The 25,774-nt window shown below is 39.5% G+C and overlaps 1 protein-coding gene across 4 annotated transcripts in view; it reads right to left on the bottom strand.

Moving 5' to 3' along the window:
* The window catches only part of FHOD3 (formin homology 2 domain containing 3), a 399,093-nt gene that overhangs the window by 59,122 nt on the left and 314,197 nt on the right, over positions 1–25,774 (bottom strand). For 2 of the 4 annotated variants that reach the window (XM_050708607.1, XM_035550471.2), the window contains 5 exons: positions 22,093–22,227; positions 18,633–18,683; positions 13,955–14,169; positions 6,792–7,103; positions 2,155–3,044 (listed from right to left, as the gene is read on the bottom strand). In XM_050708607.1, coding sequence (XP_050564564.1) covers positions 2,155–3,044; positions 6,792–7,103; positions 13,955–14,169; positions 18,633–18,683; positions 22,093–22,227 — 1,603 coding nt within the window. The remainder of the gene's footprint in view (positions 1–2,154; positions 3,045–6,791; positions 7,104–13,954; positions 14,170–18,632; positions 18,684–22,092; positions 22,228–25,774) is intronic. The other 2 variants (XM_050708606.1, XM_035550467.2) reach the window with 2 other exon arrangements.

Below are 25,774 nucleotides of genomic sequence, written 5' to 3'. Positions count from 1 at the left end.
CAAACCTCAAGTCCTCTACAGATTCAGTGGTCTGCTTAATTTTTCCCACTCTCACTTGATCTACGGACCATCTCCTACCCGGTAACATTTGCTGGTACTCACCAAAAACACACAGGAGTCTCAGAAGCCCGCGTGGGCTTCTACTAGGATAATTCTCAATCATCATTGTCTTCTATACCGAGACAATAATACTTCTATGTCTGTGTTACGGGACAAGGTAGAAAGCATGCCAAAAGTATAATGTCTCATGCAGAGAGCAGTATTAGTCTCCAAGAGGAAAGCAGTCACCTAAATCATTCCTCAGACTTGCGCTAATTTCAAAGAAACCTGCTCACTCATCTTTCAGCCAGAAGCCAAAAGCTGTGCCAAAGCATCAGGCAGCCCAGGAAGGTTTGGGAAGCAAGCGTGAGGCAGTGAAAATGGCCATAGGTAGTTTGGGAATGTGTGTAATAAGTGACTGGAAAAGTAAACAAGTCAACATCCCAGCAATTTGACATTCTATCAGAATTTCAGGTGAGAATAAAAGATTAAGAATTGGCCAGACTGATTCCTTACAATATTGGCATTTAGCACAAAGCTAAAGTTTGGAAATGGCAACTATGTCATAATTCCACATTCAATTCAAGGAATTAAATGCTTCACAGATCTAAGAAAACTTTCTCATTCCTTCCATCTATGAACCATCTGGGGCAGATTTGTATTTACAGGGAGAGAGATGAGGAGTAACATGCCACAATGTCACCAACATTTCTTCCTCACCAGAAAAGGAATTAGAGAAAGAAATTAATCCCAAATCTGCCAAATGAACTATCAGCTGAATGTGTTTTTAAAGCAACTACTCCACACGTTTCAGAGCTATATGCATCGTATGTCTGAAAGATGTTTTTGCATTACAAAAAAAACAGTTAATACCAGTGATATGTAGGATGTAGGCGAGTCATGTATTTATGTACCTATTGTTTGGTAGGTACTTAATGGGGTGTTTGATTGTTCAAACTGTGGTGTTTCTACTTGGCCAAGAAGATGAAGAATGACCATTAGAAAATTTTGAGTTAGTAACCCAGACAAGTGACATGGAGAACTTTTACCATGAGACATCCAGTCTCCCCAGATTAACAGAAACCAGTAATACTTATGACACAACACATATCTTCTGTCAGCTGAAGAGAAGTAAAATATTCAAGATACCGATTGTTTTTTATGTCACTATAAAACATACAAGCAATTTATTTATTTCTTTTAAAGAAGAGAGATGGGCATCTTTTACTAGCATTTTAACTGGAAAAAGAAAGTTGTTTCCCTGACATCAATTATTCTGCTTAGAAGAGAGTTTATGTAGCCATGAAAAACAAACGTTTCAGCTAATAACTTTTTTAATGCTACTTCAAATTCCTACTAAGGGTACATAAAAGAGACTTTACTTTGTTGTAGAGTCCAATGTTAAACAGCCATGACACCAGCCTTTATGAATTTATTTCATAACAATGCTCCTAAGGAACAGTAGATCCTAGCTACAGAGGTATTTCCTGTGCCAGCTTCTATCCTAAATTTTGGGTAGCCCCATTGTCCAAATCAAGGGTTTAAAATATGCCTGTTGACCAGTGTTAAAAAAAATAAAAAATCCCTCCCTAAAATCCTGCAGAGTTTAGTTGCAGTTGAACTTAGTACAGCTGATAAATCAATCCTGTGCAATAAAGTACACGTGTAGGCATTTTGCAGCAGATCTAGGTTGATATTCTAACCTTTCTACATTATGATTAGGAAAATATTACCAAGTGAAGAACTTTCAAATACACAGATATGAATCATCACACTCTGACCTTTGCATAAATGTAACAGAAAATATTTCATATTTCAATACCTGGTTTGGCACTCAAGTATGAACGTGCTAATGTAAAATTTGTTGGTATTCCTCACCTGAAGTGATATCCCCAAACCAGCAGACCTGAGAAAACAGAGTAGGCTTGGCACAGACACCCCCCTAGGCTCATTTCCTAGTTTCAGATTATGGAATATCTTCTCTCATAGGCCAAGCTAGAAACGCATCCAGTAATTTCCACTGTTTTCATATAAACAGTATAAATCATTTAGATCTAAGTCAAAATGAATACCAATACAATAGCAAAATAATAGCAAGCTGAAAACGAGCTGTACCTTTGTGACAGGCAGTTCCTTGGATTTGGACTCAAAGAGATGCTCCAGTTTGGAAGTGTCCACCTTAATGGGTTCCAGTTTCGACCACAGGAATTCTCTGCAGCGTTTGTTGTTTTTACACTGCCACTCAAATGGCCGTACCTCGTTCCAAAACAGACGGATGGTTTTCTTCTTCTTTATAAATGCTGGCTGACCCCTAGAAACCTGGGGTGACCCTAAACCCTGAGGAGTGCTGAACAGCGGAGGGGGAGCCAATAAATTAGCAGAGGGTGGAGGTGGAGGTGGACATCCAAACAGTGGGGGAGGTGGCGGAGGAGGCAAACCCAGAAAAGAAGGTGGAGGTGGAGGAGGGGGAACAAGGGAGTCCCCAGGACCCATATCCATGTCCAACACATCTACATCATCCTCCTCCCCCAAGTCTGTAAAATCCATGTCTTTGATTTTAAGTTCTCTAGGATTAGCCATGAGCTGATCCCAGATGTAGTCAGATTCCTTCTTTGGCTGTGCTGGTGTTTTCTCAGGGACCTGTTCACTGATTTCATCTTCAGGCAAGGCTGTCCCCTTGGCCAGCTCACCACTGTTGAATTTTTCCGCAAAGGCTTTCACGCTGCCTTGGTTGTCCAGGTTTCCAATCTCCATCTTTTTGACACTTTCATCTTTGGCCTGCTTCGTGGCCTGAAGGATAGAGATCCTACTGGCTAGACTAGTGAGTGACTCCTCGCTTTCCTCCGTCTCCTTCTTTTCCTCCTTCGCCTCCAGCTCCTTCTCCTCTTCATCCTTGGGCTTTTTGTTATGCGCATACAACATGTCCAGCATAAACCGCTTGTTGTTGAGGATGTTGCTGCACTGCTCATTCACACCAGCATCCTGGATGGTCTGTGACCATGGACCTGCAATCACACACGCACAGATGGGAACAGTCAAGGGCAGGGAGCCAGAGCACCGAGAACACTTTCCACCACACCAGAAATCTTTCTGGGGATGCATGCACAACTAGCCAGAAACTGGGCAAGCAACAGTTTTGAAAACTTTGAAACAAGTGACAGTGCTGAAATATGTCCCAAATACTTCTCAAAGAAGGAATGGGGGCAGAAAATAATCAATTTAGCTCAGGAGAGACTACATAACTGTCAGGATTTCGAGATTTAGGGTTCTAAAATCTATCAGATTTCACTTCGTACATTCTATCCCAGCTCATTTTACACAATCCATAAATGCTCAGAACTGTTTGCAATCCGAAATGGGGCTTAGGTATCGTGACAATGGAGCAATATAGGTTCCTGTCCTACTTTTGACCAGGCCATAAACTGGAAGTCCCCCAGGAAAACTTCCTTATGAAAGCAATTTTCTCTGCCTGATTTCAAGGTCAACAAGTAACTGCTTCCTCCCCCTCTGCCTCTATCTCACCTCCTCCCTCTCAGCTGGCTAAGGGAGGACAGCTTTCACACCTGGCTCTTCTTTGGACCTCCCTGCTGGGCACCTGGGCTGCCTTCACCACACGGGCTACTCGAACCACAGAGCAGATTGCATACCCAGGGTACAGCTCTCAGGGCAACTCAGTGAGTGTAACCATAAGCAAGACCTATCACGTTACCTGTAGGAATACGAGCACCTAACTAAAAGACTTTAAGTAATTTCTGTAAATGCTGCTCCTCAGCCACTGTTACCCTTCCCCTAGCATGTGGTGGGATTGAAAACCTAATGGTCTTCTTCCCACATCACAGCCATTTAACATGTCACTGTAATGAAGCTTTATGTTTCTGACCACTACTCTTTTAAAATACTCTGCAGAATAATGTGTTTGAGATAGCACCATAAATAACAAACCACAACAGTCAATTTATAAAAATAAATGATGCAAGAATCTCTTAAACTACATTTTCCTGAATATAATACTGCTAGCCAATGTGGATAATGTGTCAAAAAATATGGTGCTTCTTTTCCCAATGGGCATCAGATGAAGTGATCAAATATGGACGAATATCATTCTTCACACTTAGTGTATCTTCTTTATGGGATTCTTTCTGTTCCCCATAGTCTTTACACATTTTATTAATATATTTTTATAAATTCTACTTAAACTTTTTATTTTGATTGCTAGCCTGCCTTCCGTTTGGTAAGTTGTGGTGAAAGATTTTGTTTTATACTTTTCAGTTGCCTTTTCACTTAAACTTCTGTTTCATTTTTGTTTCTCCCCTTATGCTCCTGACTTTTCAATACTCAAGAGTTTTAAATATCTTTATTAGTTTCGTTTATCAATTGAGTTGCTTTTTTACCATGACAGCTACGCTGTGCTCTGAGGTGTCTCCTTAGTGAGCTCCACAGCAGAGCCCTGCAGCAACACCACCCCACCCATTTTAGAATAAGAACACGGGAAAATGTAGGACAGATCTCACAACACAAAGCATATGGACAGAAGTGATTTTAAAAATGAATCCAGAGGTTTAACTCCAGATAAAATAAAGACTTTTTGTCAGCAATGGATGCAACCTCCAAAACTGTTTCCTCCTACTTTCCTGTAGGAGGCTTCTTTACCTCCCTTACTGATTTATTTTTGCTCAGTCTTTCTCCATGGGAATTGCTTTCTCACCAAACCATTTTTAGCTGAGGTTTGTCCCTGAGGTAGTTTCCCTAGATAACATGACCTCTGTCTCCACACTATAGATTTTATCCAATTAGTCTCAACCTTCCTTAGTCCCAGCCTTCTCCTTCCAGCCTCTCCTTCACAGATGTTCAAGATTGTCCCCAGGATCTTTTCTGCCAATCCCACGAGCTATCCGCTCCCAGTTTTCACCAGCTGGGATCCTCCAGGATTTCATCTCTTTGCAATACTCCTCACCAAAATCTCTCCAGACAAAATCTCTAATTTGGGGTCCCTAAGTCTGCCTCCACTTCCCCTAGCTGATCAAAGGTTATTGCTGTGAAGAAGCCCACTCTTGCTAACTCGGTGCCCTCTTCTGTCCCCCTCTCCACAGGGATAAAGCTGTGAAATGCTATCAGAGAAACAAGAACTGTAGGAAGTCAAGTTTGGCAGCATGGCTGACAAAGGAGCCAGGACCAAAGGCTTTATTCCTTAAGGCATCTGGGCAGAACCAGTGGGCCACCTCATGAATGGCAAAATGTTTGCTGGAAATCTGAGAACTGCTGGGAAGAAGTGTTCTCCTTTGCTTTCTGAATCTCCTCATCTACTAGAGTGCAAATGACTCACTGCAAGAGACCTCCTACGTGGCACAATCTAGTAAATCTTTGGCCTACTGGTAACACGTCAATTTTAGGATGCTGATTTTTCGATAACTAGGGTATATTTCTTAGCTTTTAACACAAAAAGTACATAAGCACTTATTTAGAGTGAAAGCATCAGGACGTAACAGACAATATTAGGAGGAAAAATTGTAACTTTTATTTGCACTTGGATGATCTAGGACTATGCCACAGTGCAATAATATCACTCAACTATCATATCCATCCTGCCTTTCCTACATATGTACCCCTCTGTGTTCTTTAAGGGTACCACAGCATTCTAAGTGCCTCGTTTTAAGTTAATCTGGGAGCTGGTTGAAAAGGAGATCACTCTCAAATTTAGAATGAAATTAACTTAATGCTTCTCAGAAAAAAGTGATATGGTTAAACATGAACAATACAACATGACAGTTCATCTCTGTGGAGTAATCCTTGTGATTCAGTCATCCCTCTTCTTTCAGGAAAGAGAAAGACTGTTTCACACTGCACAGCAATTTTTGTTTTCCTATCTAGAATTTAGAGAGCTTAGGACAATGCACTTCACTGTTCAGCCCTAAAAAGACTGGGAAACAAAATGCCCTAATTACATTACATTCCTTTACATCTCTACCAAAATAAATAAATAATAATAATAAAAATCAAAGGTCAAAATCTGCTTTTTTACTCCCTGCCTTGACTGCATGACTAGCTCTGGTCGTAATTACCACTCCATGCAGAAAATTGGTTGTCGTTTTCCAGGCTGGACTACCCTTTACAGGTGCCTGGTGGCATGTTTAACCAGAACCGTTGGTCAGAACAGAGTTGTGGAATACACATTCCAGAGAATGTATATTTCATGTGCTCCACAGGAGCTAAGGATGGTCACAGCCTACGCCTATACACAGCAGCTCCTACATACATCTCTGTTTTCTGAAGCCTAAGGCAGGAAAACTGGAAGGAAGGAAGGAACAAACATCCTATTCCTCATTTGCCTTCTTATTGAATTAAAAGCTAATGGCATGGAAAAACTTGTTTTGAATCTCATGAAAATTCGCATCAGCAGGGCCTCTCATGTCATTGTTTTATGTGTAGAAAAGGCAAATCAATTCTCTGGGAGCTAGACATGCAAGTCACTGCAACACAATGATTCCATGGTTACTACTTTAAACGTAAGGAAGAAAATGGTCTGGAGTTGAAGGAAACTTCATTTCATCAAGGCCTTGCTGTCCTTCGAACACAGAAACCCCACCAAAGTCTGTGGATTTCCAAACAGGGAATAGATGGGGATTTGGCCACAGAGAAGAAAGTCTTAGATAGGCAGAAGAGGGTTTGTTTGCTTATTAACAAAACAATAGAGCTGCTAATTTAACATTTGTTTCCATCAGAAAGCCTTCATTATTGAAAAAACTTCACTTTACCAGTTTCATTGTCACTGGTTAACTTGTCCTCTCTCTCTTCCCTCTCTAAAGTGCTGCTTGCTGAGGATATGCTGGATGCAGAGCAGTTGTCTTTTTCATTCACTTCCTCATTCTGCCTCTCTTTTTCACTGAGTATTGCACTTTCTTCTGGCTCTCTTTCTGGTCCTTGCTCCACCTCACTCTCTGGTCCCACCTCTGCAGCCTCTATTTCCTTGGGTGTCTCCGTTCCCTGCTCGGGCTCTGCCTCAGCCTCCTGCTCTGCTTCTGCTTCTGGTTCTGTCTCTGTCTCTGCTTCGGGTTCACTGGCACTCACTGGTGGAGAGAACAATGGGAGAAAGAGATGCACTTAACAGAGGAGTCGTGTCAGGCTCACCCATCTAAATGAGAGCAATCTGAAAATTGTACAAGTGCCTTATGGAAAGAAAATAAAAAGCAAGTCCATGGCATGCTTAACATTATGAGCAACAGATTGATGAATGTTGTGTGACGACAGCATTGCACATGAGAGTGGCCTGGCAATTCCCCTCGCTTACTGTCTGGAGCCAATCCACTGTTTTTATACATACTTCCACAGCTGGAGTGTTGGACTCGCATAAGGATTTGAACCAGCAGAAAATGGGCATCCCACCTGAGTATGACATTGGAAACTCAGTGCCTAGACAGAGCCAGGAAGGAAGAGATCTTTTAAAAAGCAAAAAGGAGGGAGATTGTGGCTTTTGGTTGAATTTTCTTTGGTTCTGGAGGAATTCTTTTTTCACCTGACGAGGAACACTTCAACAGAAAAAAATACAAATATTAGTTTTATTAACACAGTGAAATGGCACAGTCTGGAAATGGCACTGTCACACATCTGGCTGATGAAAAACATATGTTTTTTCATGCACATTTACTTCAGAATAGCCACATCAAAACAGAATAAACTTTCCAACTGCTTGACATATAGCACAAATTTAGTTTCCAATGCGTTGGCATATGTCATATATTGAGATTTTTTTTTTATCAGTTGGCAACATGGCAAACACTGTTGTTGATGGTATACTTGGTTTCTTCTTCCCTGCTTTATCATAGACAGTGAAATTCATTCATTTTTTAATTTTTTTTTCATTTTTTTAGCTAAAACATCAGATTTTCACATGCAAATGTTCTCTGCATGCTGCAAATAAACTGAAGAGCATCCACACATATTCACATCAAGCAGCTCACATTTTTCTGAAAATTGAAATAGCCATGCAAGAGTGATGAAAATAGGCATGCGTGTTAGTTCTGCATACTCCCCAGATTACCTTTGCACTAAATCTAGTGTCAGGTGGCTGAACTACAACAACCAAGTCATACTTGTTTTTTCCCTCTATTAACTACTTTCCATTACAGTGTTGCAAAATAGGCTTCTGGACTTGTCATGATCTTTGGATCACATGATGTACAACGAGACTTCCTTCAAGAACTAAGTGAATCTTTGAAGGAAAAAAAGCATCACACTGGAATGCAACCCAAACATGTCAGTCCTCTAGGGAGCAGGTAAATAGATTTATCCCAGGAAAGTATAAGCCAAAATAAAGTCACAATTTTTCTTAAGACTGCTTCACATTGTGTGGCTATTCTTTTTTCTGAGACACCCACTCAGAGAATGGTGATTATCAACAATGCCTATGTTTTATCCATACAATAACACACACGTTTTTAGACTAGCTTTCAGGAATGCATCTTCAGTACCACACTATTCTGACTTACTTCCTGTAACTCAACCGTACATTGGACATACTCATTGGAGTTAGGCTTCTGCACTTTCACAATTGATTTTAAATGTGTAGATAGTTAAATAACTAGATATGCATACATAATACATATATGTAAAAGAAATGTACACATAGTATGTTTAATAAATAATCCATGTATACTTAATCCAATTTTAAAATCAAACCAAGGTTTGAATATAAATGGGGTGCAAACTTAGGTATCCTTCAGGAGATCCTGGCACTAGAATGGTACTGTAGCACTGTAGCATGAACATGAGACTCTGAGCTTGCCATAGTGCAATGGTCTATGACCGCTGCACAGATAATGAATGTCTTCAGTTTACCCTAGACTAGTCACTTTTTTTTTTTTTTGGTGTGTGTGTGAATAGTAGGCTTTTCTCCAAGAAAAAAAAAAAAAGCTGTTATGCAATGACCAGAAAGGTCAACTTCAACAGCTGAAGCAGAGAAAGAAACTGACTAAAATGTGGCCAGGACTGCTAATGCTTTTGGCACCTTTGTCATCATGAAGCTATACTGGAAGATTCAGTTGAATAGAGTCAGGGGAGACATCAGAAATGCTTGAGAAAATGAGAATGTAAACCTACAAAAGCAGTATTCAAAAGAATTCTGAACCCTCTGAACACCAGAAATATTCCACACATACCTGGAAAGACACAGTGTCTTAGCAGATCCTAATATATGCCAAAAAGTAGATAGCAATATACTGATACAAGTTACCCTTCTGAATTCAAGGAGTATCAAAATTTTAGCACTTCTAGAACAAAACAGGGATGCATTGACACTCATCTTGAAAGTCTCTCTCCTTCGTTTCTGGCATAGTGTCAGACAATCCACCTATATCCTAAATAACTATAAAGAGTGAGCTAAGTCCAGTGCTTCCCTTATAAAACAGTTCAGAAATCCAATTTGTCAACAAACACCAGTAGGCAAACGAAGCCAGCAAGCTAGCCCTTTGTGCGTCACTTGCAGTTTCACCATGTAATCCACTGGGCTGATACTGGTGATATGTAGTCACGGCACCAAGCCTGTCGGAGTTTAAGAAGCATTTGGACTGTGCTCTTAGTCATATGGTCTGAATTTTTGGGTAGACCTGTGTGGAGCCAGGAGTTGGACTCGATGATCCGTATGGGTCCCTTCCGACTCGCGATATTCTATGATTCCATGATCCTATGGTGAGAACTTCTAAAGATGTTAAAAAAACAGAATTCTTCATGAGTGAAATGATCTGGAACTTTCAGTCCAGTATCTACTGGCTCACTTTTCCACACTGGACAAAACAATACTGTAAGTGGCAACCTTACAGGCAGCAACAAAATTCAGTCACAGACCACGCTGTCTTCCTTGTATTTCGACTGCTGGTGAAGAGTGAGAAGACTCGGGAAAACAAGCATGGTCATATGAAAAATCATCAAGAGCAAAGAAGGAATTCCTGAGACATTTGGAAGTCTGATGGCAGTATAAGCATCAAGTTTTTAAAAAAATAAAAATACAATTTTACATGCATATAGTTCTCTTTAAAATTGTAGTTGGGATTGCCAGATTTGGTAGTAGAGGTTACCTCTTTTCTCTTACATGTGCTGTTTTCCACACTTCTCTCAAGGCTTTTTAAAAATTAGAGAAAAAAAAAAAAAAAGAAGAGTGAGCTACTTTCTTTAAATGAGCAGTTTTACTTGCAATTGGATTCATCAGCAGGAGGAAAACTGCACGTGCCCTTAAAGACTAATTTTTGAATCATAGGGTCATTTATTTTCTTCTGCCAGAAGTTAATCTCTAAAAACATACTATTGGAAAAAAGAAATGCAAAGACTTCTCAGAAGAATGAAATCTCCCAAAGAAGCCGTGTAACGTCATCACTGAAAGAGATGGTAGCAGGGCCCCCCAATGAATGTGTAAAGATTTTTTTGTTTGTTTGAGAGCTGTTGAAATCTGCATTTTCTGACATTTTAAAGACTTGGCCACAAAAAAAACATAGCAACATGATCTTCTGAGTGAGAGGGTAGGTAGACAGGACAGCAAGCTGCTCCCTTCTGAAAAACATGGCCATGAACTCAAGATGCTACGCAGGGACATGGAAGGAAATTACTTTTCTTTTGATACTCAACTATTAAAGAACTATGAAGCAGACACAAGCTGTCATATCCTTACTACCTGCTGATAAGACCTCAACCCCTCAGGCCTGTAAGCCCTCAGTGAGAACAAATACCTCTCCAGGCCTATACCTTATCTCCTATTAGTGTAATAAATTAGGCAACCTCATCTCTACTTCTTTTCTCTGCTTGCTACTTGGAGTGGGAAATGGCAAGCGTTGCTTGAGGAAGCATACAGTAAGTCTGAAGAAGGCCTTTCCCATCCAAGCCCTCCTGATTGAATTATTTGGGCAATTCACCACGAAGTTTAAAGTCTTGGATGTATCTCTCTTCAGCTCGTCCAGCACAGGATTCCTCTTGCTGGGCCTGTCTTTTTCTCTCTTTCTTTCTCTGCCCTCAACCCCTAACCTCTTCTCCTCATCCTTTGTAATAGCAAAATTTAGCATTAAGTTACCCCCCCTAGGAGGGTACTGGCACTTTCTTCATTTGCCTTAGCTTCTCCTCTGTCATGCTGTACAGTGGTTATTTTGGCTCTCCATCTGTGGCTGCAATGGCCTCACTGCACCCTTACGCTCCGGTGTTTCTCCATCTCCAGAAACATTTTCACTAGTCGTACTTTATGCAGTAGTTGAACCTTGCTCAGCTACTAATATGTTCAGAAGGTTTCCCACTGTCCAGAAGGCACTCTTGGGTTGACTTGTTTAGTTCCTCAAGTACTGCATAAAGCTACACCTCTCAGGGAAGGACTCATCTCTGATGACTTTCTGGACTGACTTCAGAGATGTCTTGGTTATTGTTGCTCTCCTTTACTGCACACGTGCACTTCATAAGATATCCTCCAATGAAATTACAAAAGAGGAAGTAGCTGCTCGGGAAAAAAAAAAAAGTTCCATTTTGCAGTTATGGGACTGCCTTCATTTCCTCTGAATGCCGTACCACAAGTTTTACAAGAGTAAGCTATACAAGACTTGATTACTTTAGTGGAACCAATTGTTTTATATGAGAAAACACTTCAGATCAGTAAGTCCAGATTTTTATCTTGGGTAAAGATACTGAGACGTTTCACTGCATGGTATGAAGTTCCACAGACAAAATCCATTTCCTTCTTAAGCCCAGTAGATACTAGAAGGCCAATGGATGCTTTAACACAAGTAATGTAAAATAAATTTAACTCCTAAAACCAGTTATTGTTTTGCTAGTAGAGGAACACACTTCCTGTTTGACTTTAGGTCTGAATTCTGCAGGCAAGTATCACACCTCTGTTAACACCATTCTTGCAGGGTCTTTGGAAGGTCCTATGAACAGAAGTGAGGAATTATTTTCCTTCTGCAGTTTTATCCTTGCTTGGAAGACTGATGACTTCTATGTTCAAAGCAACTATTTGGAGTGCAAGTAAACTGGGTTCTTCTGTCCATGACTCTATTTCAGCTTTCCTACAACTGGTTTAAGAAGTTAATGCCTCAGTTTATTCTCTACTAAGTGTGATTCGTAACATTTCCTAAGGACAGAAAAAGTTGAGATTTTAATTCATTATGAAGCATAAGGAACTCAGATAACAGTCTAGAGGCCATGGCACAAAATCTGCAAAGAAGCCCGCCAGCTGCTGGTTGATCCAATCATCTGGCCACATCCAGGGAAGGAGAGAGCCTGCCCTGCCCACATGTTCATTATTTCAAATGACCTTTCCATTGCTTTTGTTAGGCCTGAAAGAGCAGTCCTTCCTCATGCATGGCTCCCACTGAAGTATGCAGATTTCAGGCCCATGTTCTCCTGTTATCCTGACTGTCTGCATGCAGTTGCCCTTGCCTGGAGGCTTACCCTGCCCCATCCATATGTTCTCTCCCTGCAGGTCACTTGCTGGGCTTCCAGGTGTTGCCCTCTGATGCCTACTGATATTGTCAGGACTTTCAGAGATGTCCTGCCTACCCACGTGTTGATAGCTTTGCCATATCCTGTCTGCCTAAAGTTGACTGTACACCTGCTCTAAATGTATTCTCCAAATGGGCTGTGCTGCTCCATTTCATGCCACTTTTTTTTTTTTTTTTGAATGCTTCCAGGAGAAATATGTTAAAATAATCATCATAAAAGAGATACTTGCTCCCTACCCAGCTCTGAAATCCTAATGGTGGAAAAATCCAGCTTGTTTGCTCTAAAAGCAATATTGAACTCAAAGAAATGGGTATCTGGATGTTTCTAACTATCAGAGTCACAGGAAAATATCCACGTCTTTTAAGTTCAGATGATTCCACTGAGACTTTTAGAGTGCCAGACAAGAAAACTGGAAATATAATTGAGAAAACATATAAACCTAAATTAAATAAACTTCACCTACTTAGTACAGTGAGAATAAACATATGCAACATTCAATATTTGTAACTTTTTTCTTAAATCACCTTGCTTTATAGCATGCTACCAACCATAACACTCAATAAAACCAAGCTGTGCGAGTTACAAAGGCATTAATCACCAATAGCACGTAGCAGGAAATCAAATAAAATAAAAATGAATGATGGCGATAATTCACCCTCAACATGCACTCTAGCTCTCAATGTTAATGCAACATCATGTGCCATAAATATAAATCTGCATGGTGGATGTTTTTTTTGAGGATTGAAGGAGGGGTACATGATGCAAGTGGCAGAATGACGTGCACATACAAAAAAATATTGCCCTGTACACCAATAAATTATATGACAGCAAACCAACCGTGCAAACACTAATTATACTTTCCTTTTCACTAATTGTCTGTGGTCTCTTTTAAGTCCTTTACTACTTCTGTTACAATTTTAAGAGCTTTTTTTGTTGTTAAAAATAACCAACACACCCTCCCTGCCTTTAATTCAAAAGCTTTTCTGTTTGTCCCATTCAGCCTGTGCTCTGTTGGAAGGTTATTATAATCTTGGCATTCATCTGTTGCATTTCTTTCAGAGAATCCACATAAGCAAAATCTGTTGGCAGGAACATTGTTGGTTTAATATTCAGTAACTTCTAATATACAAGGAACATGATGCTAAAATTAAGACCCTCTGTATGCTGTATTTTCCAATTATTTCATCCTAATAGCAACAGACAATGCTAATATAAATCATAGTGACGATTAGCAGTGTATTCTTTGCTTGAATAGAGTAGAAGATATCCAAATCTATGTGAAAAAAAAAGAAAGGAAATTTAGGAAGAGGGTGTGGAATATTATAACAAGACCCTTTACTTTGGCTCCTCAGAGGTTATATCCTTGCACTCATACATGAAAAATCACTGCTAGCCGGACAGAATAATTTTAAAACCATCCCTCTTTTCCCCTGTCTTGCTTTTCACTTACCTTCCGAGTGCTGAGGGGTTCCACAGGGGGTAGAAGGGGTCTTCAGCTCTTCCTGGGACTCTATGGATGCTGGGCTGACACACTTGGGCACAGGCGAGGATGGGGCTGAAGGAGATCGCAGGTTCAAGGACAGCTCACTTCTGCCTCGGCTTACACTCCGACTCTTCAGCTCCTTCTCATACTCCTCAGCTGCCAACCTCTCCAGGTATTTGTATCTGAAAGTTAAATTCCAAAGGGTTTCCGTAAAGAAAAAGAAGTCTGTGGCTGATGCTTGTTTATGGATGAAACACCTGCAGAGAGTGAGCTGACTTCCTGACACAAGGTGTACAGCACTGAATCGAATGCTTGGTCAGTCTGCCAAAAAACGCACACCAAAGCAAAAACTATTGCCCTGAAAAATGTTAAACTGCTCATGACAAAACAAAAGCAAAAAGCAGCAGAATTAAAGAGTCCTCAGATATAGTATTGTGTCTGCATAGTCCTTCTCCTTTTGGAAGCATTTGTCTGTCCTCCTTTTCACCCTCCTCCTTCACCTCCTCCTCCTCCTCCCAGCCCTCCCTCTCCCAAAACTAAAATGGGAGGGGGAAAAAAAAAAAAAAAAAAAAAAACCTCCAAAGCCAGAGCCCCTTAATACTGATGCAAATAGCCAGTCTGAGACTTGCTGCAAGGAGAGGAAAATGGTTCAGTGCAGCAGACAAAAACAGATCTCCCTGAAAATAATACCACTAATAAATGTTTGGATTGACTATCTCCAGTCTCTGAACCTGCTTCTATTTGCTCTGAGAGCAATGCACTGGAATTCACTTTGTTCTCTCCAGAGCCTACAATGGAAAGTTTTCTTTTTTTTCTATTCTAAAAAATTTCTCTGCCGGACTCAGACATCCAATAGCTTGGACCTGACGTCACATGTAGTTTATTCATCAAAGTCACTTTAAAAGAACAAAGATACATCTGTTTTGCATTTTAGGCAGGCAGAACTCACTAACTGTTTATTAAGACCAGCTACCAATCATATTCTTCATAGTGTGCTTTATACATTTCGACCAAAATAACTTTGAAATACGTGCCTCTTCCAGATGCTGCTAATTTTATCCACCATTATTTGCTAACGAATAAAGTCATGAAGACAGCTGGATTGGGCGTTAGACTGTTTGCCTTACCCACAAGTGAACTGTTAAACAGGTTAATCAAGACTACTGCTTACATCCCTGAAATGCTGTGGTCATCCTCCTCTAACCCACTACTGTAAACACTTCATAACAGGGAACACCTCTCCTCCCCCAGCCTGTCTCACTGACAGCCTGAATTAGTGTACAAGTGTGCATTAAAGCCAGGAAGGGTAAAGAAGTCAGCCACATGGGGCAACAAACATGCTTAGTACATATGGTAACCACACACACATGCACGTTTGCAAACATCCATACAGAGTGCAAAAAGAAACGTGGCTTTGAAGAGCACTTCTTGTGTTTTCAGAGGCAATTTGCTTTATTGCAAACAGCAGTAATGAAGAACAAACTCATTTTCTTTTATTCCTCCAGAGGTATGCACATGCTTTGAACAAATTCTGCAAGAGAAAGAACCCCTACGGACTCTGGATGAAAATATAACAAGCCACATACTTGTATGGTTATAAAATAGGAACTGTTTACAGTTCTAACATGAAGCCAATTCTAAAGAATGATTTTTGTCTTTTCAATAGAGGAGAAAGCCTTCTGCCGGCATTAGCATAATGTTTTGTTACAGTTAATGAAACCAGTCTTTCTTTTAACTTTGGTCACTTACACACTGCGTCTCCCAGCTCCTCACAATTAGAGCAGACGGGACTCAAGTCTCAAAAAGAGCCATTCGAACTGATCTCTTAGCTAACACAGGTACAGCCCAGCTGGCTGCAATGGAGGTTTTTGCAGTTTGCCAACCAAGATCTGGATAGATCCTTCAGTAACAGGGGAGCTACAATGTTTTATTGTCCCCAGCTCTTTTTCCGCTGTTTTAAGATTTTAGCTTCTGTTGCTGTGTACTTCACAGTTAACCAGCAGAGCAGAGGACTACCATGAAAATGTGCCTTCTCAAAATGTATCTGCTCATTATACTGGAAGAAAAAAAGGAAACCAGTGTGGCAGCTCTCATGGCAGCACAGGAGCATAACTAGTTATCAAATGGGCAAGCTAATAAGCAGATGTGGCAATTTAACCAGGAAATAAAATTGTTCTACAATCAGTTATTAATGCTCCACACTTGATAAACAACATATATTTATGGGATTTCTTGTTTCAGCCCAATGTCTCAGCAATGAATAAATACCAGCATCAGATACACAAGGTCTCATGAAAGGGTGAAGTACCATCCCTCCACTGCATTTAGTTCCTCCAGTATAGGATCGATGCCTTGCCTCTGTGTATACTGCCATACTCCTTCAAATCATGGAAAACTGCAGCTATCATCATGCCCGTGCTGACTCATTTCTATAGGCGAAGAGCCAAAAATTTGTGGGCTATCCATTTGGTATGTCTCGTGAAGATTACATTCCCCTTCTTCGTCTTCAAGTAGACAAAAATCTTGTGAGTTCTCTAGGTCTCAGAGCAATGCCCTGAGGGCAACTTAAAATGTTTCTGGGCCAACAGTCACTGGGTGGAAAGCAGACCCATCCCATCGAAGCTGTAAATCACAGTAGGGAGGGTTTGGAAGCTCACCTTTGCTGGGTTATTTTTAAACTACCACTGGAAAATACCCAGCCAAGCAAAGTGAGAAAAATCATCGAACAGAAAGAACACATGAAATGAATGGTGCTGAGTTATACTCAGAGCCCTTCAAACTGCATTTTTTTTCTCCCTGATACAGAGGCCACCCGAAGGCATTGGAAACATGGGTGCCTGTACTCCAGAGCTCAAGGGTGATGTGACAGTACACAGAATGTATCACAGATTTCAGAGAATTTAGACAAAACAGCCCTTTTGTATGTGCTCAATAATCTTTCCTTTTATTTTTCCTGATACATTTTAAATGAGATTTGAACACTTTGGATATAGCATGTTCTTATTGTCCTTGCATTCTCTTAAAACAAGTTAAAATTCAACCTGCTATATGAAATGAAACTTCATTGGTGCAAAAATGTTAATTAAAAAAAAATACGGAAAGACAATGTAATGGACTACTGATGTCTGACCTCACTTGCAGGCATTTTCTCCAATATTTATATTCTGTCAAAGCAAATGTGTTTTTCTTCTTTATGGGGAAGAACTTAAAAGTTAAACATTGGAGTTCAAAAAGCCCCCAATGACAGAGGGACACTACTATTGATGAATGAAATTGTCTCAGACTGCACAGCAGTGATGTTCTGCTGGTGAACACTTCCAAAAAACTTCTCCAGTTTACTTGGTGTGTTCCATCACAACTTGAAACTGCTGGAGAGCTCACTTAATTTGTTTCAAGACTTGCTGATGAGCATACTTGCTGCAAAAAGTGGTAATCAGCTGAGATCTGTGTATGATGCTTATGTGCTCAGATGCATTTCATTTTAGAAAATGCCTTAAAGTAATTTGTAATTGTGTTTAGAAGGACAAAGAATGACCATTAAATGTTTTTTACTCTTACAGATGTCAAAATCATATTTTAATATAGTTACTTTAGCCACAACAGATATGCTGGCAGAAGAGACTTCCATCTGCAAAAAAAAAAAATTGCCTTTTGGTGTATGATGAGTTTATGAAAAAAAAAAAAAAGCATCACAATTGCTGAGAAGGCCGCTCTCACAGTCTGATAATATAATTCCAGTTCCTGACAATTCTGAAAGTATCTCTATATAGCAACCTCTAGAGGGCCATTAAAGCAGTATTGAAGCAATCTGGATGATTTTTCATCTACTGTTTATTCGGTAATGTGCATATTTTCCAGGTAAAAACAAGAGATCCCTCCAGGGTGTAATTACTAGTGGAAGCAGAGATGAAGCTACCGAAAGGCAAAGGTCTTTAGACAAGTATTCCTTGAAAAATATGTTGTCATAAGCACATAGCTCCCAGACTAGCCCAGAGTTTCTAAACTATTTAATTGAATGTAAAAAAAAAAAAAAAAAAGGGGAATAAAAGAAAAAAGGCTCAGTCCCTTTAAATATGCTATCTAAATAAAACTAAAACAATGTCTTAATGACAAATGCTGCTAAGCTTTATAATTTACTAACAGATGTTTAGAAAGACTGGCAAAGAAAACTTGGCCCTGAAAGACTAAAAAACACTGGGAGTGGGTCAGACCCATTTCCATCAGCCTGTAGTGGCAGTTTTCCAATGCTTGTTATCCCACTTTCTTCCCTTTATCCTCAGTTGCCTTTTCTGACCCTCCAGAAAGCTTGGGACCCACTGGGTGAGAAACACAGGCTTATTCAATTTATAACTACACTAAATTTGGGCAAATTTCTGAGGCAAATCAAGTAAACTTATTTCCCACACAAACAGATAAAAGATAGATCATCAATCACTCTTATGCATTCCAGTCCCACTGCTCCTTATTTATTGCTGTGCTTACAGCTGGACTTGATTTTCCTCTTTAATAACACAACAGCTTACTTATAGAGTTCTTTTTGAATGAAAGTGTTCTGTGCATGCATAGTTAGTGTAAATACACAACATCTACACAATATACGAAGTGGAAACAACCAAAGGGAAGGATGGATGCAGCATATACAGACCTCTCTTCTCTTGCTTGTCTTAGTTCTTCTCTTTTGTCTAAATAATCACGGCTAAAAAGAGAATTGCAGTAAGTTGCAGAGGAAACCAAAAGAATAAAGTAAGTAGCAGAAGTATGTGTACAGTAGGAGAAACCAAGAGCAGCACAAGAAACCTTATCAGAAACAATGAAGGCTGTTTTCAACAAAAGTTATTAGACTTTGTCCTCTGAAAAAATTCTGAAAAGTAGCTATGTACACGTTACCCCACATGTATGTGTACACCTGTTACACAGTTTGGATAGTCATTAGAAGTAATAAAAAAGTTTTAAAAAAATAATAATAACCTGAAGCACATTTTGAAACTTGATACCTGGAATTAGATAAAAGGAATTGGTCTCTTTCTTAAGAAGCAAGCCCATTAGTGGCTGTTAAACAATTATTCACTAGCTCCAGCTTGAATGCCCTGAAACAATGATTGCTGGTATCTGGGATGTTATATCAAGGCAAGGAGCAGACTCCTTGCCCTGTTTCTAATACACCTTTCCTAATTGTATGTTAGTTGCCACAACTAGAAACAGAAGAGCAGACTGTCTGGGCCTTTGGCATTAACAAGTAGGATAATCTTCTTTTAAAGTGCATTCAAGATCATCTGACAGGTGAAATCCTTTAACTTCTCTGTTTTTCACCCTGAGTTCTAGACACAAACCTCGTTTTATTTCAGCTGTCCCTTTCTCAGCCCCTCAAGTAACTTGTGTATTTAACTTCTGCCAAGTCAACTTTGCAGGATGCCTGGGCACTGTAACCTCAGGTAGGCCTGTCACATCCACAGATGAAAAATTCCTCAGCAAGAAAATTTAACTCAGAGAACAGCAGAACTCAATGAACATCCAGCCTGCCACAATAACACAGCAAAATAGTTCTGTACAATATATTTTAATATTTATCTGAATCTGCTGGATACAATGGCTGAGAATGTTAGATTCTTCCCCATTGTAACCTATGAGTACCAGAAAGATTTTCAGAACCATTCCATTTCTAAAGAAAACACTGTTTTTTTCTCTTCGTATTGTGTCATAAAATGAATTACCTGCCATCTATAATGCCAACAGCTATCAAACACCTGTTTGCAGCTGCCCTTCAGAAGTCAGCATTAACATGGAACACACGTTATTGTTTCAGACCATCTCCATATTCTTTTGAATCACTGAACTGGTTATACTTTGAAGATATTTTCAGAGTATTCTTTGCATTTAAAATAACTATGGGAATAATGCCTAAGTAAAACAAATGATCAAACAAACAAACAAACAAAATTAACTAGGAATTTTTCAGCAGGAAAACATGGAAATTACTTGTATCCTCTGACTACTTCCACCTCTCCCTACAGCTGAAGCATAACCCTCTCTTTTTAGGTCATATTGTTTTACATATGGAATAGGAACAATAGTCCTACTGAGAAAAAATACTAATTTTGTAAAGCTTTCCTTTTGCTAGCAGTAGCTTTTAAAGCATTTTAACACCTCTCCTAAAAACAAGCTCTTTCACAACTGGTGATGCTCCCCTCTAAATTATTCTCAATTTGTCAATAATGGTGCCAGAATCTAGTGCAACGTTGTCAAGGCAGAGTTGGAAAGAATGAGACAACACATGAGTCATGATGGTAAATCCAGTACTGCTCACGAGTTTAAAGGCTGTGAATTGGAAGTGCTATTTTTAATCAAAAATACATCTTCAGGGGTTGGGTTTCCAGCCAGACTGATGATACGATAATGAAATCCCAAGAACTCTTACAAAACTGTCCACGACTGTTTGCTGTGGCTTTGTCCTCCTCCTTCCATACTGTTTAATCAACTGTGGGATGCCATCTGAAAAGTTTGGTGGCTTTGGAGACCCTCCTCTACTCAAACACAAGCTATAACTTTTGGGTGACCAGGGAACTCAAATAGGAAAGATGAAAACACCGGGTATTGAAAAATTGTTGTCTTAAATATGTAACAGTCATGACATTTAGTTAACCAGTTTCTGACTCTGAAGTAATGGGATGAAGATGTAAATTAAAAAAAAAAAAAAAGTAGTTTTTGTGACTTTAAGGAAGCTCTTTCAGTGACAGAACAACTACTGTAGCCAATCCTTAGTGAAAAGTGTAGATCTGTTTTTCAAACAGGTCAAGCTGCCAAATGTCCTGGTGGCTTTTTTTGGCCTGGGAGTTTCCTTTCTGAAAGATCATGTTGGCTTTCCACGACAGCCTGCTGCAGTTAGAGGGAAAGTTTTTGGAAAACGCTTGAGGACTGAGACCTGATTGATTCCGTTTCAGGAGAACTTGGGAAGCTGTTGGCTGCCAAAGATCCTATTATGGTGCTCTTCCACCTTCCCTCCACCTCTCATTTTCTTCCAAACTAGCTATCTTCTGGAGCCAGTAGAATATCTCCTTCAACCAACCAACCAACCACTAGCAAGTTATTCCTCTTTCCAAATTCACTATGACACAAACCATTTCCACTTCTTACTAGAGATGATTACAGTGAAAACAAGCCTGCATACTAATAAACAAACTCACATGAAACCCAGTGCCATCTTTTCCCTAAATAGCAACTCTCAGGCAACAAAACATTTATCCTACCATTATTTAGATTACTGCATTACATCTTTTGACTGCTGAAAATATGCTTACTTTTCGCTCCTAACTATGAAAAAAACCAAAATTCTTTCTCAGTGCACACTCTTCATATGGTAGGCATGCCATTTCAGCAACAGGCACCTTATCTATCCTAAGCCCACTGCAGTCTTTGGTGATGCCTGTACTGAGATTTCCAGCCACAAATCTAACAGGAAGAGAGGACTTACTTCTTACTATACTCAGATATCTTGGAATCCTATGATATTGTCTTAGATGTGAAAATGTAGAGTCCTGTATTCAGATGGGGTCTTTATCTGGCCACAGATTGAGCAATAATTTTGATAATTATTTTCTGTCACTTGCTGTTTCCAGGAAGGAGAGGTACATGCTCAAAAAAGCAGGAATAAGTGTACCCCAAGACAGCAAAATGCTTTTACTTTGCAAAACATGAAAGCAAAAAGATGTCTCAGTGCTCTCCCTTCCTCCCTTCTTGATAAATTCCTCCCACTGTTTCACCTTCAAACCTATGCCTCACTGAGATTGTACCTTGAGAATCATAGAATCATTAAGGTTGGAAAAGACCTCAAAGAAGGAGCATATTAGCTAACAAACTTGGCCTGTATGGATATCCAGCCTGAATAATTGGCAAATATATAACTGTCTTAAATAATGTGCTAGTTTATTAATGACAAAATTCACTGGAATGTGTTTAATATATCAGTTCTTAAGATACTCATATCAAGAAAGGTATCTAAAGATATCCATGAACTATTCAGCAATTCAATTATTTTGCAATTAAATATCTCAATGATTTATGGACCCATCACATTAAGACGACAGAGCGATAGTGAATATGGTTCCTACTTGAATTTGTTTCTTTCTTCACGTTCTATTCGTTGCAACCTTTCTTCTCTTTCTTGACGTCGCCTTTCTCTTTCTGCTGCCAAGGACTCCTGGTGCTGCCGAAAAGATGACGTAAGGAGACCACCCAAAGCTGGCCTGCAGAAAAAGGAGATCAGATTTCTCACTTTTATTGATTATACTGGCAAAATGTTAGTAGCTATCATTCAGCAAGTAACAATCCCAACCAAGAGAATGACATGACACATTTATGTTTCAAACTGCTAAGTATCTTCTTGCTAAATTGATTTTAGATACTATGATGAGCTTAAGAATCACAGATAGGGTAGGTTTCATATATTGCCAAGTTTATGAAGTACAAATAAAAAAGTACCTGTGAGAATTCTTCAGCATATTTCAAATTGCAATATTTCCAGATTTTTTTCTCTCTTTTTTTAACTTTTTAATCCTGTTAATGGAAAAACTGAACCCTATAATGGATTTTTGAAGTTCAGAAGAAAAAAAAAAAAGCCTGAAATACTTTTCAAGTACTTCCCAAACGTCTTATGCAATGATGTTAAAAACAGGTGTGTCATAAACACCTGAGAGTCCTGTACACAGAAAAACAAAAGTAGAAGAAGATCTTAGAACCTCCCTTCAGCACTGAATGCTCTCTTAAGTAGGGGTTTATTTTTCCTTTACATGTTACCAAATTCTGTTATCATAATTTCCTTGCTGCCTGTGATGCAAAGGCAAAATGAATCATGTGTAGGAATATGTAAATAGAATACACAGGAACAGCACAGCTAGCTATAACAATCATTAAGTGTAATCAAAATAGCTATTAAAAAATCAGATGAAATGGGGCTGGAGGAGAATAGATTACCCATTTTCCTTTCCTTGCCCAAGGCAGGATGTAGTCTTTTCAAACCATTCCTGAAAACTTTTTGTCTGACTTGCCTCAGAAGCTCTTGATGATGAAGCTCCATTTCAGTGCTTAACTATTTTTTTTTTGACGTTTAGCCCATTTTGTTCTTCTGTCCACAGTGAACAGAAAGAACAAGCTGCTTTATGGCTAAGCAGGAATTAGTCCAAAAGGAGACTTTCTTTGCAGTCCTCTTACCATAACTAAGAACTAGATGCTCCACAGTAGGTTACTGTAATGAAGACGTCTAAGTGTCACCACTAGCAATGCATAAGTTTTTTAAGATGCATGAGATATACCAGCAAAACACCCAGCCAAAAAAGTGGGACTTTTTCATCAGAAATGGCAGCCTCTACAGTAGATTTCTCAGATATGAAACTGATTTCTCCTTTGAGATGAAACAGCTCCAAGCAGTAAATGCACTTTTAAAAGCTACATTTATAAATGCTTATAGTTTCGTCTTGACACAGATCATTATTATTATATTTTACTGAAACTACTACTTTGGCTAGGAGAGTGGCTCCTCTTACACATCTTTTCCCCAAAGTGGTGGTACTGGTACCACCAACCTTTCACATGGCATGAGAGTTGCCTCAGAGTTAATGTGTGTGTCTGTCTGTTTCTCAGACAGGAAATATCTATATTATACAGGGTAGCTTTATACAGATGTAAATGTATCCACGCTGATTGAATTAGACTGATAAAATCAAAAAGACATAGCTCATGTAGAGCGGTTTCTGTGCATTGTTGTAACATGAGTTTTGCTATGAAAGGATTAATGAAAGAAATAGTTATTGCCTTTTTTTTTTTAAAGAGACTGAACCCTGCATAAAGGATGTGTCTCAAACCAGCAATGGAAATCTGAATCAATTTTCATTATTATTAAAGACTCAGACCCTTTCCCTTTTTTATTTACATTCCCATGAGTGCATAACGTAGGCATTTTGTGTAATGTCACCAGTTCACCAGTGAAAATAGGTGTAGGAGAAAACAAAAATATTTATGCAAAATGATCTTCGGAGTGTCTACGTCTGTGTAAGCAGCAATGTCACAGAACATTGCCATTTCAGCCCTACTGGAAGCAGGGCAGTATGAATATAATTTCAATAAATTCAATAAATTGAATTTCAATATGTTATATCCCACCCGCATAAACATTACATAAGATGGTATAAAACTTGATATTCTGTAAGCCTCCTTTCTGGCACTCCTCCAGAGCTACAGTATCAATGCTGGATCACACTCAAAACCATAAAAATCTCCAATATTCATCTGCACTAAGAAAAAGGGGGGGAAAAAAAACCCAACCCCTGACAGTCAAGTATGTGTGGTGAATTTTTTCCTTAAGCATACTTTAAATTGATTTTAACTTTTGACCTTTTAATACATGCTGCAAGAGAAAACTCTCAGCAGAAAGAGTGGCACCACTGTACTGAGGTTAAAAAATCAGAGATCCACCCCTGTGGTAGTGTGAACAACCATAGCAATCATCAGAAAATGAGCTAGGATGTGGAAAATGGGACAGTGTCTCCACTTGAAACCATTTGGAAATAAACTGGAAGAGATGGTGAAAAGAGGGTTCCTACCAAGTCTATGCTCTTATCTGTTCCATGTATTTAACTTGCTGTTACATCCCATTTAGCTTCATTAAGTCTGCAATTTCCATTTAGAGTCAAAGGAAGTTTTGACTTGATAAAACCTGAAGGAAAATTTAAGGAAAGGATGGAGTGATGCTGAGAGACTCACGGTGTGATTGTAGTCTGCACAACGTCTAGCAGGTTGGAAACCTTGAGCTCTGACTAAGCTCTTTGGGGCTCTACAGTGAATACAAATTCTTATCCAAGGGATTACAGGGAAATTGTAGGGAGATGTGCAGCTCAGTCGTGCATATGGGATTCTAACCTGACCCTAGTAGTAAAATGTCTCCACATGCCAAAACACCTTGTTTGGATGTTTGATCTAGAGCAGTTTGGCTAGCACTGTTCACTTGGTTAACATTTGCAGATGTATGAACAGCAGCTTCGCAATCTAAATAAAAGAAAGATCCACAGGCATATAGTCAGAAAAAAAAATCTAAGAAACTGCTGAACATCCATATGCCCTATTAGTTTGCCACCTCTTGGAAACTAATCAAATCAATAGTAACTAGCCAAAACTTGTTACTTCCCAGTGGTTATTTAAGGACCCCATACTTGAGCTGAGTTGCAAGCTAGACTGTAGTGCACACACACATATTTGAATCAATTCACTTCTCAAATGCAGTCACTTCCGGACTGCCATATTACAATGAATCATTGAATCATTTAGGTTGGAAAAGACCTCTAAGATTGTGAAGTCCAACCCTTAACCTAGCACTGCCAAGCTGACCATTAAACCATGTCACTAAGCTCTACTTTTACATTTACATCTTCATCTACATTGAAGACCTCCAGGGATGGTGACTCAACCACTTCCCTGGGCAGCCTGCTCCAATACTTCACAACCCTTTCAGTGAAGAGATTTATCCTAATAACCAACCTAAACCTCCCCTGGCACAACTTATGGACATTTGCTCTAGTCTTATCACTTGGTGCTTGGGAGCAGAGACCAATCCCCACCTTCCTATAGCCTCCTTCTATGTAATTGTAGAGCACTTTAAAGAAGGATAGAGCGAGGTGGGGATAGCTAGCTCACTCATTTTGTGGCACTGACTTCTTAAAGCACAAATACTCAGGGTTTGGGTTTCCAGTCACATTTAGAAAGCACCAGGCAATGAAACAGCACTGATAGAGCTGGGTTAGT

Source organism: Cygnus atratus, chromosome 2, assembly GCF_013377495.2.
Source record: "Cygnus atratus isolate AKBS03 ecotype Queensland, Australia chromosome 2, CAtr_DNAZoo_HiC_assembly, whole genome shotgun sequence".
Classification (NCBI taxonomy): Eukaryota; Metazoa; Chordata; class Aves; order Anseriformes; family Anatidae; genus Cygnus; species Cygnus atratus.
This window is presented reverse-complemented; position numbering and strand designations above follow the sequence as displayed.